We start from the raw sequence: 13,510 nt of genomic DNA on the forward strand, positions 1-13,510 counted from the left end.
TAACGAATATTTCCAATAACACAGAAATTAAACTGGGATCACATCAACAAGGTTATTTTGGAAGTCATATTCGGTCTAAGAATTAACTAGAGATCCATATGAGTACACGTGGTATGTAAGTTGCTACAGACCATATTCAGTATTAGTAATTATGGCGGCTCGGCAATTACTAATGGTCCAGATGACATGAATCCTCTTTATCTAAATATTTGATATATAATTAGATGCCAAATATTCACATTTGCAATTTAGAATTATCGAGTAATTTATTTAAGAAATGTCATTGCCTGCGAAGAACGAGGAGAAAAACTTTCAGATATCAATATCATATAATTAATACGAAGTCTTGGAAGTTGTATTAGCAATTCATATAAACTAAACCAATTATACTTATACAAATCATTATATAATCTTTTAAACCTAAAATATGTTGAAGTGAGATGAGTATGGATTAGAATCCAAAAGGGCATTTTAATACAATAAAAAATTATCATTTCCATTTCAGATAAAGCAAAGTTCTTTAAAGAAAAACATTCAAAAATTAAATGCATTATTTTACGTATTATATCGAATTCAATTGTAAGACTGAATTTAAAAGAAATTCGTTATTCGTGGGATATCTGGAGCAGATCCTTTCTGTTGTAACCTAAATGTATGAATTCCATATATAGGTTTACAGATTATTCATATCACGTGATAAATGACATTTGTTGCCCTAATGACATAAATGCAAATATTAACAATATGACCTAAGAGATAGATTATAGATCTGTATGGTTCTAGAACATTCTTATGAGCTGAAAGATTATATTTATAACCCTAATCATTTTAATGAACAATGATTACTAATGATATGAAGAAATAGTCTGTCAATATTATTGACAGCAATTATTATGATAGATTCCAATAGCTCGATAATGATGATCATGTCATAGGAAGTGGAGTTCAAAGGCATCACTATTTTTATTATAATTGATTAATAATTCTGAGATTATGAGATTGGATCTAAACCTATAAAAAGGCATGACATTTTGGTACATCTAAAATATTGTTTATCTAAAATATTAATATATATTTATTTAGTTACATTTATAAGACACTACGGAGAAATAAATATAAATATTATATTAAAAACATCTTGTATCAATCACCAAAATGAATCAATCAGATGTTACTTTTACATCTGAACACTTTCGATCACACTTACCTCATTTGTATAGAGATCTTAGTCACCTCACGATTTAAATTATACCATACTTGGGACTAGAAGTCTATATGTTTCTATGGAACCCTTTTTATCAATTGTTATGAAAATCCGCAATAAGAGTTATCTATATATATATATATATATAGTTCGAAATCATTAAGTTTATGAAACTTTGTTTATTAGGTATAAAAATACTTCATTAATCTGCAGGGGAAAAGAGTGACCAGCAAGATTCAATAAAATCCATAATATATTCAACTATATGTATAGTAAATTATAAGGCAAATGAGATATGCGATTTGAAATTATTTATATTCAATTTCTCCATATTTAAACATATTCTGTTATAATAAGGAACCAACGAGAACTAAAATAAATGTCAGAATGTCCTCTGTCTAAGTTTATATCTATTATTTATTAAAAAAAAACTTATAGTACATGATATATACAATCCTTATAAAAGCGTCACAATTAACAACTGCATGTTAAAAGCTTGTATAAATGTTTAAGGAGTGTTCAGTTTTTAAACATCGAATATAGGAAAAGATACCTCAGTAATAAGCTACATGCGGAATCAATTTAAATGTGAATATATGTGTATTGATGCTATATCATTTCTATATTTAAAAATATATTATGTTAACTAATGTTGTAATGCAAAAATAAGAAATTAATGTATTTTATTGGTGATAAGAAAGGTCATCGTTTTCCATTTCACTTTCAAGGAGATTTGTTTTACTGTCATTTAATAAACTGCCTTGAGACTCACCAAAATATGCACGCGATGGAGTATAGATATTATATGCATGATGTGCTTTAACGACTTTATCCAGAAAATTAATGGATGATGTGCTATAATCATCATTCGAATGAACTAGATTATTACTGAGCACATCTGTTTTAATAGGCGGTGGGGATGGTCTTCGCGGTAATTTCTGATTAGAGGCAAATTCCTTGTCATATATTCTTGATGCAAATCCGATTTTGGCAAGATCTAATTGAGGAATATTTTTGTCATCATCGGATGTACTCTTAACTAAGTTTTCAGTCCCATAATCACTGATAATTGAACTTAGTGAATCTGATGATTTCAACCCATCCGTATTCCCTGTGGGTAAACAAATGTTTCTTGATATCGAATGTGTATATTTCGTCTTTGAAATAATTTGTGCTTGTGTCAAAAATCATAGAAGTGACTCTCAAAGGATCATCAACAGGATCTTCTGTATATTCATTCCCAATATGTTTATCATGGTAGTCTAATATTTCACTCATTCTATTATCAGGATTCTTCTGGTTGATCTCAGTCTTGGAAGCTTTTCCCCTTAAGTAATATTGCAGCTCCAACGATTGTTCGTCATCATCCAACTTTACTAAATTTGGTGGTAAAGCCTGCATGTTTTCTATATCTTCCAATGTCTTGAATCTAAATTCATTTATTGAATTTATGCTAGAATCGATATCTTCCCCGTCCTTTAATTTTGATTGTCTTTCTATTAGCTCGTCAATTTTGATATTCACAGTCACACAAACATATTCCCTTAAACCGTTGAACTTATTCATCATTATTAATTCATGATATACAAATATGGAACAGATCATAGCAACGGTTAATTTAGTTATAAAAATACACCAAATAACGAATGAGAATAACATCAAAGATAGAATAACTGCTTCAGCATGATTTGTCTGTGCGATATTTTTTATTTTTTGTAGTAACCCATTTATTGTCTCTAAGTCTCCCAAAGTTGCTCCGTCACTTGTTGTAATTAATACTGACCATAGAGTTAAACCATTTATAACCTGTCTTGGTGTATCAGCAAATAATATTCTAAAACAATTTTTCAATTCAAAGAAGGTAAAAAAGGCGATTTTTTGAAATCTGTTATCAGCAGTAATCTTATTAAAAACACAAAACGTTGAATAACTTTTTAAAGAGTAATATGTTTGACAAAAATTATTTACATATGACAATGCAATATTTTTTGTACGGAATACACGCAACCCTCTAATAAGTTCCCAAATTAACAACACAATTGAGAATAAGATACAAGCACTGAACAACCATTTAGAGATTCTGAAAGGTAGGTACGGCTGAACAATATTATTTGACCATGAATTGAATGCTAACAATTTGATGCAGGTATAAACATCTGATATAAAGAGTGCTGTCTTCAAAAAATTCAAAATAAGAACAAAAAAAATGTAGCTGCACACAGTACCACGCTTTTTATTTTTAAATTCTGAGGCATCTAGATCATCAAATGTTTTGGGATTTATAGTATACTTCCAATTGCTCTTGAACATTTTTCAACAAGCATGAAAGGCTACCTTTCTGCTCTCACGTTTTTAGAAAATGGTGAGAAATAGAAACTTTGAACTAAAAAAATAACAAAGTCTTAAGTATCTTCAGTTTAACTCATTTATATTTGAACCTTGAAATCAATAATTGATTTAATGTCTTGCAAAGAATTTGAAATTGGCATGAAACACTTCTGGAACTGTTGACATTTTTTTTCTTTTTCATTCAAATGCATAATGCCTAGATTAGTTATAACGGAAAACCTTCACTACCAGATCCGAAACACGAAAATTCATATAAATAAGAAATACTAGATCAAAAAAGAATAAAAAAGTCGAGGAATATTCGCAACTATTTTTGGAAATGTATTTTTATGCTATTGTCAGCCAGCTGTGAATGCATTGTCATAGTTCTAAACTTTTTTAAAATCAGATGGAATTGATATATAGTATTTTAAAGTTTGAAAGAGCTTAAAAAGCCTAAAATTGAATTCAACTGAGCTGAATTAAAAATCCAATTAAAATTAATTGTTTAATGAGTTAAGAATCATCGTTTGAATTTCATATAAATAAGGCCGGCTTGTTTCTTGAGATGATGTTACCTGCATACAATTATCACTATCGTCTTTAGAATTTTCTATCATCCAATGTCCTACTGAAGTTTTCCACATATTATCTTCTACACAGAACTTTTCAATCATATTAGAACCAAGATTCCAATCAATTTGTTTTTTCGTTACCACTTCATCTTGTTCATTAGTAGGCGTTTGCATATTTGGATACATCTTATTTTGTGTATTGATCACCATTGATTCGTCTATTGAAGATCGATCTAACTGTGAAAATATCGATGGTGAAATTGAATGGATGGTTCCAGCACTGGTTAAAGATTCGTTACCTAGATAAGAATTTTCATTTGTCATGTATACATGATTGCTTTTCATATTTATTGAACTTGGTCTCCTGTTATTCTTATTATAATTGTTACTATTAAAGTCATTACGTAAAATATCATTTTGTATCTTAATTGTCCTAGTGCTGCTCTCCTCAGGTAATGAAATATCTCGCTTCTTGTGTCCAATGTTATATGAAATTACTTTATTGTAGTCTTCTAATATTTGAATATTTTGATCAATTTCTCTTTTGAGTTCAAATATTCTAGTTCTTGGGTTTTTTTTCTTGTTATTGCTACCATTACTTGCATTTGATAGGATATTCAACATGGGTCTATTTATATATTTCGTCAAAGGAGTACTCTGTATTTCTACATCTTCATGAAATCTAACTCGACTATTGTTAGATATTTGTCTTGAATCAGATTTTTCCACCATATGACCTTCTTGTTTACATATCTTTGAAGAGTATCCTAAAGAAATAGCTTTTTTCATTGGCGAAATCTTTAAAGATCTATTGTTTCTGATTTGTCTCTTAAACCCATTCTCCCTATCCTCTTCGCCATTGAAAATTCCCCCATACTTTGTATCTTCATTATCTTGTATTCTTAATCTTGGCTTTGAGGCAAAAATATTATCACTAAATTGACCCATAACTGCGCTCCTGTTAACTTCATTCCCCTCATGTATATTTGCAGGATATGCAGAGATATCCGGACCTTCATTATATATCGAAAACCTCCCATTTATAGCATTTCTAGTAATAATAGATTTATCAGGTTCAACTAATGAAAGTTCCTTGAGATCGTCTCTATCCAAGCGACGAATAGGCATTTCAAATTCCAATTTCTAGAGTTAATGGGCACCTAGTTTATTCCTCTTAATTGCCCTTTTAGATTACCTCTAGCTCAGTAATAGCTTATCATGAAATCAATGATGTCTGTTTTCTTTTATTTACATATTTGGATAGAAAGTTCAAAGGCTTTAAAATCGAATCGGAAACCCGAAGTATAACGAAATAAGACATTAAAGAGAAATAATGAAACGTAAATGATAATGAAACATAAAGTTTGAGGATATGAAGCATCCATGAAGTACAAATGGATAGTTGGATTAAATTTTAATGAAACTTTAGACATTTTTACCAATTTATTAAAAATTTGTAGCTAATATAATAAGAAATATACAATATATTGCTATAACTTCTGTTATAAATGGCTAGATATTCAAGAATAATTATTTAACGGATACCACAAGTACCATAATTACTAGACATTGGTCTTGTAGGTAACACATCATATATATATATGTATATATATTTGTGGGTGAATTATATTTTTGAGAATTATTCAATACTAAAACAATAATAATTTTATTGAATTTCGATGATGTATCTATTTAGTCATTGGCTTATTAATAATGTTATTATACCCAGAATAATGGATCTAAATAATCTTGTAATATACATCTTATGCGGTTTATTATTTTGACAAAGTCTGGCGATATAATTTGAAACCTCCCTGTCTTGCCAGAACAGTGAGATTTGAGTCATCCATTATTTATACTAAAGTAAACATGTCACAGATCTAGGAGTTAAAATGGATAGCAAATATCTGATAAATCCACTCCAAATATGTAGTAGAGACTTAACAAACAGGAACACTCTTAGATCATATAAAATAAAAGGTTAATTTCGAGCATTTGACGTACATGGCATCCCAAATAATACCCATAAAAGAAAATTAGACTATGGGAATACCTTACTTAAATTAGTTTGTAGTTTTTCAACAGTGAACTTATGATTTTCATCATCATTGGAGGTTTCTGCAGTGACAAATGGATTGCATTTCACTCTGATATAAATTCTTTTAACTTTATTAAAAAGATCATTGATCTTTTCGTCTTCTTCATCATATTCATCAACACCAATTACAATTTTTAATCCAGTTGGTTTCATTAGCATACCATATACAGCAACACCTTCTAATTTAAAGAATAACTTCACCATTATCTCTGTTTCTAATGCTAAGGTATCGAACAATTGACTATCAAAATAATCCAATGAAATATTTGAGAAAACGTTATATTTTAGTACCTTCTCTATATCTTGAGACTTTTCATCTGGAACATGAATCAGAAGTGGCTTATTTGTTTCATCAATAAGTGCTATAAATAATGGTTTATAATCTATATCATCACTCATCTCGAATCTTTGGTTTATATGTATTATAAAATCAATGTATAATGGGATCCTCCTGGGAGAAGAAATAAACCAATACAATTTCAAAATTTACAAGAAATTATTCGTAATTTCAACATTCAGAATAAAGTCATATATATATTAAAACCATGAACCATTGTTTAACTCAATTTTTCTGAAAGGTAGTCTCGAAGTGTTCTTTAATATGGCTAGTTTTCAAATTCGCAAAATTAACGATGGCCTTTCCATTAATGGAAGTGTGCCTTGAACAATTTATGTTAATAAGATGTAAAAAGACAAATAGTTTTTAATTTAGGTATTAAATTCATTATTTACGTTTAACATATATGTATATATTAAATTAGTGTACTATAAACTCAAAAAAGTTTCTTGTTTATGGCATAATTCGTTTTGGGTGCTTTTATTACATCTTAGAAGATAGTTATTCTATATTTTTGGCGATGTTATCAGCTGCACTCCTACCGTAGACGACACATTCTAATAAACTAGAACCACCCAATCTGTTAGAACCGTGGACACCACCAGACACTTCACCTGCAGCATAGATACCCTTGGCTAGAACTTGACCATTTTTGTTGATGACTTGAGATTCAGTATTGATCTTGGCCCCACCCATAGTAAAATGAACTACTGGTGTAACTTCACCAACATATATTTCTGAATCTTCTGTCAATTTTTCATCAAACACGTTAATTACTAATGGACGACCAAACTTATCAGTCTTATCAACTGAGTAGTCGATTAGATCTTGGGTAACAGCGTCTGCTGAAATTGGTAATTTATAAGTTTCAACAAATTCTTTGATGGTCATCTTACTGACTAACTTCTTGAACAAATAAAAGTCCATGTTGTTCTTGTAATTTTCATAAACCTTTTCACTCATGACTAAGAAGGCTTTGTTGTCGTCCCTTGGACATTGAGATTGGATAGCTTCAGTAACTAAATCTCTAGTAGTCAATTCATTTACGAATCTCTTACCAGTAGATGGGTTTAATAAAATACCACCTAAACCTCTTAATGCTTCAGCAGCTAAGAATTTCCATTTGCTATCACGGTTAGCAGGATCAATAAACCCAGTTGGATGAACTTGGATTTGAGACATATCAATTAAGTCAGCACCTAATTTTTCTAAAATCCTTTGACCATCACCAGTAGTTTGTTGACCATTGGTAGTTGGCAAATTTGCTAATTCTGGAGCATACTTATTTAACATTTCGGCAGAATGACCAAAACCACCTGAGCAGAATACAACATTATCTGTGGCAATTTTATGGTGCTTCCCTTCAGCATCTACATAATCAATACTTTCGACTTTACCTTCATTGTTAACTGAGACATCAACAACCTTACTATTTAATAGAATTCTAACAAATTCAGGATCACTTTCAGAGATTGCTTTCAACTTATTTGATAATGCTTGAACAATTTCAAAACCTGGTGGCAATTTACCAGAAGATCTATGAGTTCTTGGAACAGAATGACCACCTAATTGAGCCAATAAGTCTAACTTCAAATCAAAATCTTGTTGTAACCAATGGATAGCAGAATTAGAATCTTGAGATAGTTTCTTCATCAATGACTCGATACCTCTACCTTTGGCAGATTTAACAGTGTCTTGTAAAAACAGATCTGGGGAGTCCTTTACATTCAGTTGTTGCTGAGTGATAGTACTAGCACCGTTGATACCACTTGAAGCCTTGGTAGAATTACCACCAATTGAAGAAGCTTTATCCAACATGATAATTGGAACTTTATGCATGTTAACCAATTGGTTACCAGCAGATAGACCAGCCAAACCGGTACCAATGATGACAACAGGTTTCTTAGTAGACATTGCTGTATTATTGTATGTATGTATGTATGTATAGATATATATATCTTTAATTTAGTATATTGACTTTTTATAAAATTAAGGTTAAAATCAATGAACAATTAACTTAAACAAATCAAATACTGATTACTAATTTAAATTCGAAACTTGTTTTATGAGATGGTTCGAAACGAAATATCTTCATGTCGTACCTCAACTCTTTTATATATCTTGATACTGGAACGAGCGGATACGAGAAGGCATTCTGTGTATCACGTGTGTTCATTCGAATGCCCCTCTTTATATATTATAGAAGATCGATCAGGAGATCCATTGAGCCAATTTAGTGAGACCAACCATCAGCTAACAAGATATTATAGCTTTAAAACTAGAGGATCAGCTATTCTTTTGGAAGAAATTGCCTTAACAGACTTTTTTCTATAATTATATTCTTTATCAAAATATCTATTGTCAATGCCTGTGCGCGTGCAACTGTCTATCATATATAAATTTTATGTAATTATATCCTTAAAGATCATAAAGAGGGATGATAACTCTTTAGAGTGGGAAATAACTCCTGTCACAAGGGACAAAACAATTTTATAAGAATTGAAACTGAACCAACCATATAATGCATCAAAACAACAGACATACATGCCAAGCACATAAATGAAATGGAAATTAAAGTGAATCAGTTACATTTCTAGTTACTGTCACTTTTCACATCTTGGCGTACAACAGAAAAATATCATTCAGTAAAATGACACATTTCGTTGAAGTCTTTTTATCTATATCATGTCAATTATTATATATCAGAGCAGATGCAGAAATGTTAACATGTAGAATGATTATGCTTTTCAAAAGCAGGAGCAGAATTCGTATTACCAAAAGAATCAAACATATTAAGTCGATTAGTATACATAATGAAATGAATGCTAACCACTTGTCGTCCCTCCTCAATAGGGTGAGTTCTATATTAAAAAATCATAATAATATAGAACCATTGATTCTCAAATGTGCGTAATTATTAGAAAATTGATTTTGACTTAGGCAAAATCAGAATTGATATACGAATATGCTCATTAGAATATTTCATAGAAGAAAATATTAAATTACCCCATTTGATTAATAAAAACCTTATTCATTAACTGTGTCCATGAGACACACCAAAGAAAAATTACAATATGCCTTAAACCCCAATGCCACGTAACCTTATAATAATTAAAAATGTTTTTTTAATAAATTAATGCTCATTAATGGTAATTAAGACTAATATTTGTAAGTCTTAACGTCATGAATAGCATTGCCGTCTACATCCATCTTTTCAGTGGATTCACTACGATAAATCTTAGTGGCACCGTTAGAGTTGAAAGGATGAGCTTTTGAATATTCAAAAGCTTCACCGATGGCCAACTTGACTTTTTCCAAAGATTGTTCGGAGATTTGGTAGTGGAAAGAAACTCTACCACCCATCAATTTGACACCGTATTTCAAACCTTTCTTTACCAAAACATCTGGGTCCATTCTAGCCTTAGCCAAATCGATGAAGACAAAGTTGGTATCAGCAGGAGATTCCAATGGAACACCGATTTCTTTACAGTAGGCGGCCAAGCTGTGAGCCAAGGAATGGGAATATAATAACTTAGTTTTCCAGTCACCGTTGACACAGACCAAAGCCATTTTACTGATCATACCAGATTGTCTAATACCACCACCTTGTTGCTTTCTAAAGTGGTTAGCCTTCTTGACGAATTTCAAGTCACCAACCAAGACGGAACCGATTGGAGCACCAATGGATTTGGATAAACAGATGGAGATGGAATCGAAAATTTCACCGTATTGTCTTAATGGGACACCAGCTTGGGCAACAGCGTTAAAGATTCTGGCACCGTCACAGTGTAATTTCAAGTTATTTTCCATACACCAAGCCTTAATACGAACCAATTCTTCCAAAGGATGAACGATACCGTGCAAAGTATTTTCCAAAGAGATAATCTTGGTTGGAGCACCGTGAATGTCACCATCGTCTGGAACATAGTGAGATTTGATATCTTCTAGGGTCAAGTAGTTACCGTTTGAAGGAATTACAGGAACGACCATAGCTTGAGACAATATAGCCAAACCAGCAGATTCATGAGTATAGATGTGAGCTCTGTAATCACATAAGATGGAATATGGAGGTTGGAACAAATGAGTTCTCAAAGCGATTTGGTTTGACAAGGTACCCGAAACACAGAACAAACCTGCTTCCATACCTGCCATTTTGGCCAAAGTTTTTTCCAATAGGACAGTGTCAGAATCTTCACCGTAAACAGCATCACCGACAGAAGCAGTCAAAGCAGCTTCGATCATCTCTTTTGTAGGAGTGGTGAAAGTGTCAGAACGGAAATCGTTTGAAGCACCAGAATAAGGTAAAGGTAAATCGAATTCAGACATTATTAGAATATTGTAGTTGGAATAAATTGGGGGAATTTAAACGTGTGTATTTATTATTATAATGTATGGTATAGACCTAATTGCTATGAATTGAAATTTCAGTTAATTTCCACTGTCTTTACGTTTCTGTAAAGATTTTGTTTAAATATGGAAATAAATTGCAAATACCAGAGGTGAAATATATATCTATATATATATCTATTTATTGATAGCAATATATGAATGGTGTGTATGTTACGTATCAATTGTATTGAATCGAGAATAGAATGGAATAGTTTGTAAAGGCCAGATCAAAGTTCGAAACAGAGAAAACTTTATCTAATCGAAGAGAGTTTAACTCTATTATAAATAGATAATTTTTCTTGATGCTAGTACAAAGTGTGAACCAATGTATGAGCAAAAAATTTTTTCATTTCATCACCATAATCTGTATACCATATACCATTTAACTAACTTCGAATTGAATAGGCTAGTAACCTGCAGCTGTTCCACCTCTGTTGTAGAGAGAGAGACGCCCATAAAAAGACAGAGAGGGAAAAACAGAAACCATTAGCTAACTAACTAACTGCCAATATACAATACGGTACAAGAAAAAAAAAGATAAAAATAAAAAGGAAAAATAAAAAGTAAAGCAGAAGCCCAGAAGTGGGAAACCTAAAAAGTTCATAATTCCATCAGTAAGTTTCTTGGTCTCACGCAGTCTTGTGGGAACAGTCCTGTGCAGAGCACTGTTAAGTGATGCCATGTATCAAAACGAGAGAGAGAGATGGATAGTGTGTAACATAACATAACATATAGTTATATTCTTGATTCGAATACGTACTGTACGCTATTGTGCGGTAGAGTACGTAACCCAATTCAATTGTTGAGTATCCGAAACCGAAACCAGTAGAGAATTTTGAGTAAATTGGGCATCCCGAACAGTTCTGGAGGCAGGTCTGCCACAAGAAACGTTCACAGTTCTTTTTCGTAATTTGTAGTTTGTAATTTGTATGTCTTTTTTTTTCACTTTTTTACTTTTTGTACGGTTTTTCACATTTTGGAAAGTGAGTTGAATCGAATCGAATCGAATCGAAAACGGAAGAGAGAGAGGTGGAGCGTAGTGGTGGTGATGCATTTCGAGAGAGCGGGACCGAGCAGTTTGCTGACAGTGACGATGAAAAATAAACGGAATAAGTTTAGTTCTGGGAGGCGGATAGGGGGAGAACGCTAGGCAGACAGGCAGGTCTGGGTTCCTGAGATAGGCTGGTTGTAGGGATGGGAGCGGAGGGGGGGGAGGTCTGGTCGTAGGCAGGTGGACAGACTGACAGAGCTAGAGAAAGAGCTATTTTTGAATTTTGGTTTCTGGTTAGTCTCTCTCTTTTGTAACTTCAGCAGGCAGTTGGGGGGGGGGGGTCTGTACAGCAAAGATGATGTCTGTATTTGTTGTAGGTGTGGTTTTGTTCTCAGACTGGCGGACTTCCCTATAACCTGAGCTAAATTGATGGTCGGTGCCGTTTGAACTAAATTTTATATACCAGGTATGATGGTATACCCAAAAATGGAGTTAAGTTAGATACATGAAAATATCTGTGAAGCTAGCGGTTAATTATTTGTCTGTCCATCTCTCTCTCAATCTCAATCTCCCTCTCCTCCTCTCTGTCTGTCTCTCTAGGCTTTGATTTCACCGGAATCGATTTCTTTTACGTCTGTTTGAACTTGAGCAGATTGAGTAAGGCTTAACTATATTAAAGTTAGGGCTTGTATTTCAGTTCCATAGGTGGACATCCGTACATTGTTGTCTTTTCACTAACAACACTGTTATTATCTTGACTATTACCATTACAAGTACTGTGCTTTATCCATTTCTTCACCATGATGACGATTGAAGTCACATGGATCAAGATATTTGAAAATATGGAAGACAATGTCGGGTAACTTATTCTCTGATACATGTTCGTACCAAACTACTAATTTTTAATCAAGGTCTCATTAATCCAATCTGATTTAAAGAAAGGTATAACATAACTGCGATGGTAAAGATTATACACACACACATATATATTGGATAACGTCGACAAAACATCATCGGAACAATTGAACTAAATCATATACCTACCATAAATTAAAATAAATTCACTTCCTAAATCATGTCTGGCACACCAAGAGCTGATAGCAATTACGATGCAAGATTAGAGTTCCTAAGAACAGTAGCTCATCAAAATTTGATTGAACAACCTTCAAAATATAAAAGAGCCGGATACAAAAAACCAGGAAGAAGGCATAAGTCATCAAAACAACTGGTGGCTGACGAAATGAAAAGATTGAACAATGTAGAAGGAAACCCAAAACATAACGTAACGCATTTCACAGTAAATGCTCCACCATCGTTAAAGCCTCCAAAAAAATATTGTGATATTACCGGTCTTATAGGTAAATATAAAAGTCCAACAAATAATATTCGTTATTACAACTCAGAAATATTCCAATTAGTGGTAAAACCAATGACTACTGGTGTTGATCAACAGTATTTGAAATTAAGAGGTGCTGATTTCGTCTTAAAATGATCGATACCATACTTACATACCTCTTTCGACCCTTCTCCCATTCATCATTTCATAAATATTTTTTAATTCAAAATGAATATAAATATATACATATAT

The 13,510-nt window shown here is 32.3% G+C and overlaps 6 protein-coding genes across 6 annotated transcripts; 1 reads left to right on the forward strand and 5 right to left on the reverse strand.

The window, feature by feature from the left end:
* Positions 1–2,263: 2,263 nt before the first annotated feature.
* Positions 2,264–3,514, reverse strand: Kpol_1059p8 (uncharacterized protein; the record flags this gene model as incomplete). Its single annotated transcript, XM_001644126.1, has 1 exon — positions 2,264–3,514. The coding sequence occupies one exon, from the start codon at positions 3,512–3,514 to the stop codon at positions 2,264–2,266; it is 1,251 nt and encodes a 416-aa protein (XP_001644176.1).
* A 518-nt stretch (positions 3,515–4,032) lies between these two features.
* Kpol_1059p9 (uncharacterized protein) lies at positions 4,033–5,235 on the reverse strand (the record flags this gene model as incomplete). Its single annotated transcript, XM_001644127.1, has 1 exon — positions 4,033–5,235. The coding sequence occupies one exon, from the start codon at positions 5,233–5,235 to the stop codon at positions 4,033–4,035; it is 1,203 nt and encodes a 400-aa protein (XP_001644177.1).
* Positions 5,236–6,148: 913 nt separating this feature from the next.
* Positions 6,149–6,604, reverse strand: TCA17 (Tca17p; the record flags this gene model as incomplete). Its single annotated transcript, XM_001644128.1, has 1 exon — positions 6,149–6,604. The coding sequence occupies one exon, from the start codon at positions 6,602–6,604 to the stop codon at positions 6,149–6,151; it is 456 nt and encodes a 151-aa protein (XP_001644178.1).
* A 439-nt stretch (positions 6,605–7,043) lies between these two features.
* FRD1 (fumarate reductase) lies at positions 7,044–8,456 on the reverse strand (the record flags this gene model as incomplete). The annotated part of the gene is made up of 1 exon (XM_001644129.1): positions 7,044–8,456. One exon carries the CDS (start codon positions 8,454–8,456, stop codon positions 7,044–7,046), a length of 1,413 nt encoding a protein of 470 aa, XP_001644179.1.
* A 1,245-nt stretch (positions 8,457–9,701) lies between these two features.
* On the reverse strand, positions 9,702–10,868 carry GLY1 (threonine aldolase GLY1; the record flags this gene model as incomplete). Its single annotated transcript, XM_001644130.1, has 1 exon — positions 9,702–10,868. The coding sequence occupies one exon, from the start codon at positions 10,866–10,868 to the stop codon at positions 9,702–9,704; it is 1,167 nt and encodes a 388-aa protein (XP_001644180.1).
* Positions 10,869–12,997: 2,129 nt separating this feature from the next.
* IES6 (Ies6p) lies at positions 12,998–13,414 on the forward strand (the record flags this gene model as incomplete). The annotated part of the gene is made up of 1 exon (XM_001644131.1): positions 12,998–13,414. One exon carries the CDS (start codon positions 12,998–13,000, stop codon positions 13,412–13,414), a length of 417 nt encoding a protein of 138 aa, XP_001644181.1.
* Positions 13,415–13,510: the final 96 nt, after the last annotated feature.

The sequence above is a fragment of the Vanderwaltozyma polyspora genome, genomic scaffold (assembly GCF_000150035.1).
Source record: "Vanderwaltozyma polyspora DSM 70294 KpolScaffold1059 genomic scaffold, whole genome shotgun sequence".
In the NCBI taxonomy this organism is placed as follows: Eukaryota; Fungi; Ascomycota; class Saccharomycetes; order Saccharomycetales; family Saccharomycetaceae; genus Vanderwaltozyma; species Vanderwaltozyma polyspora.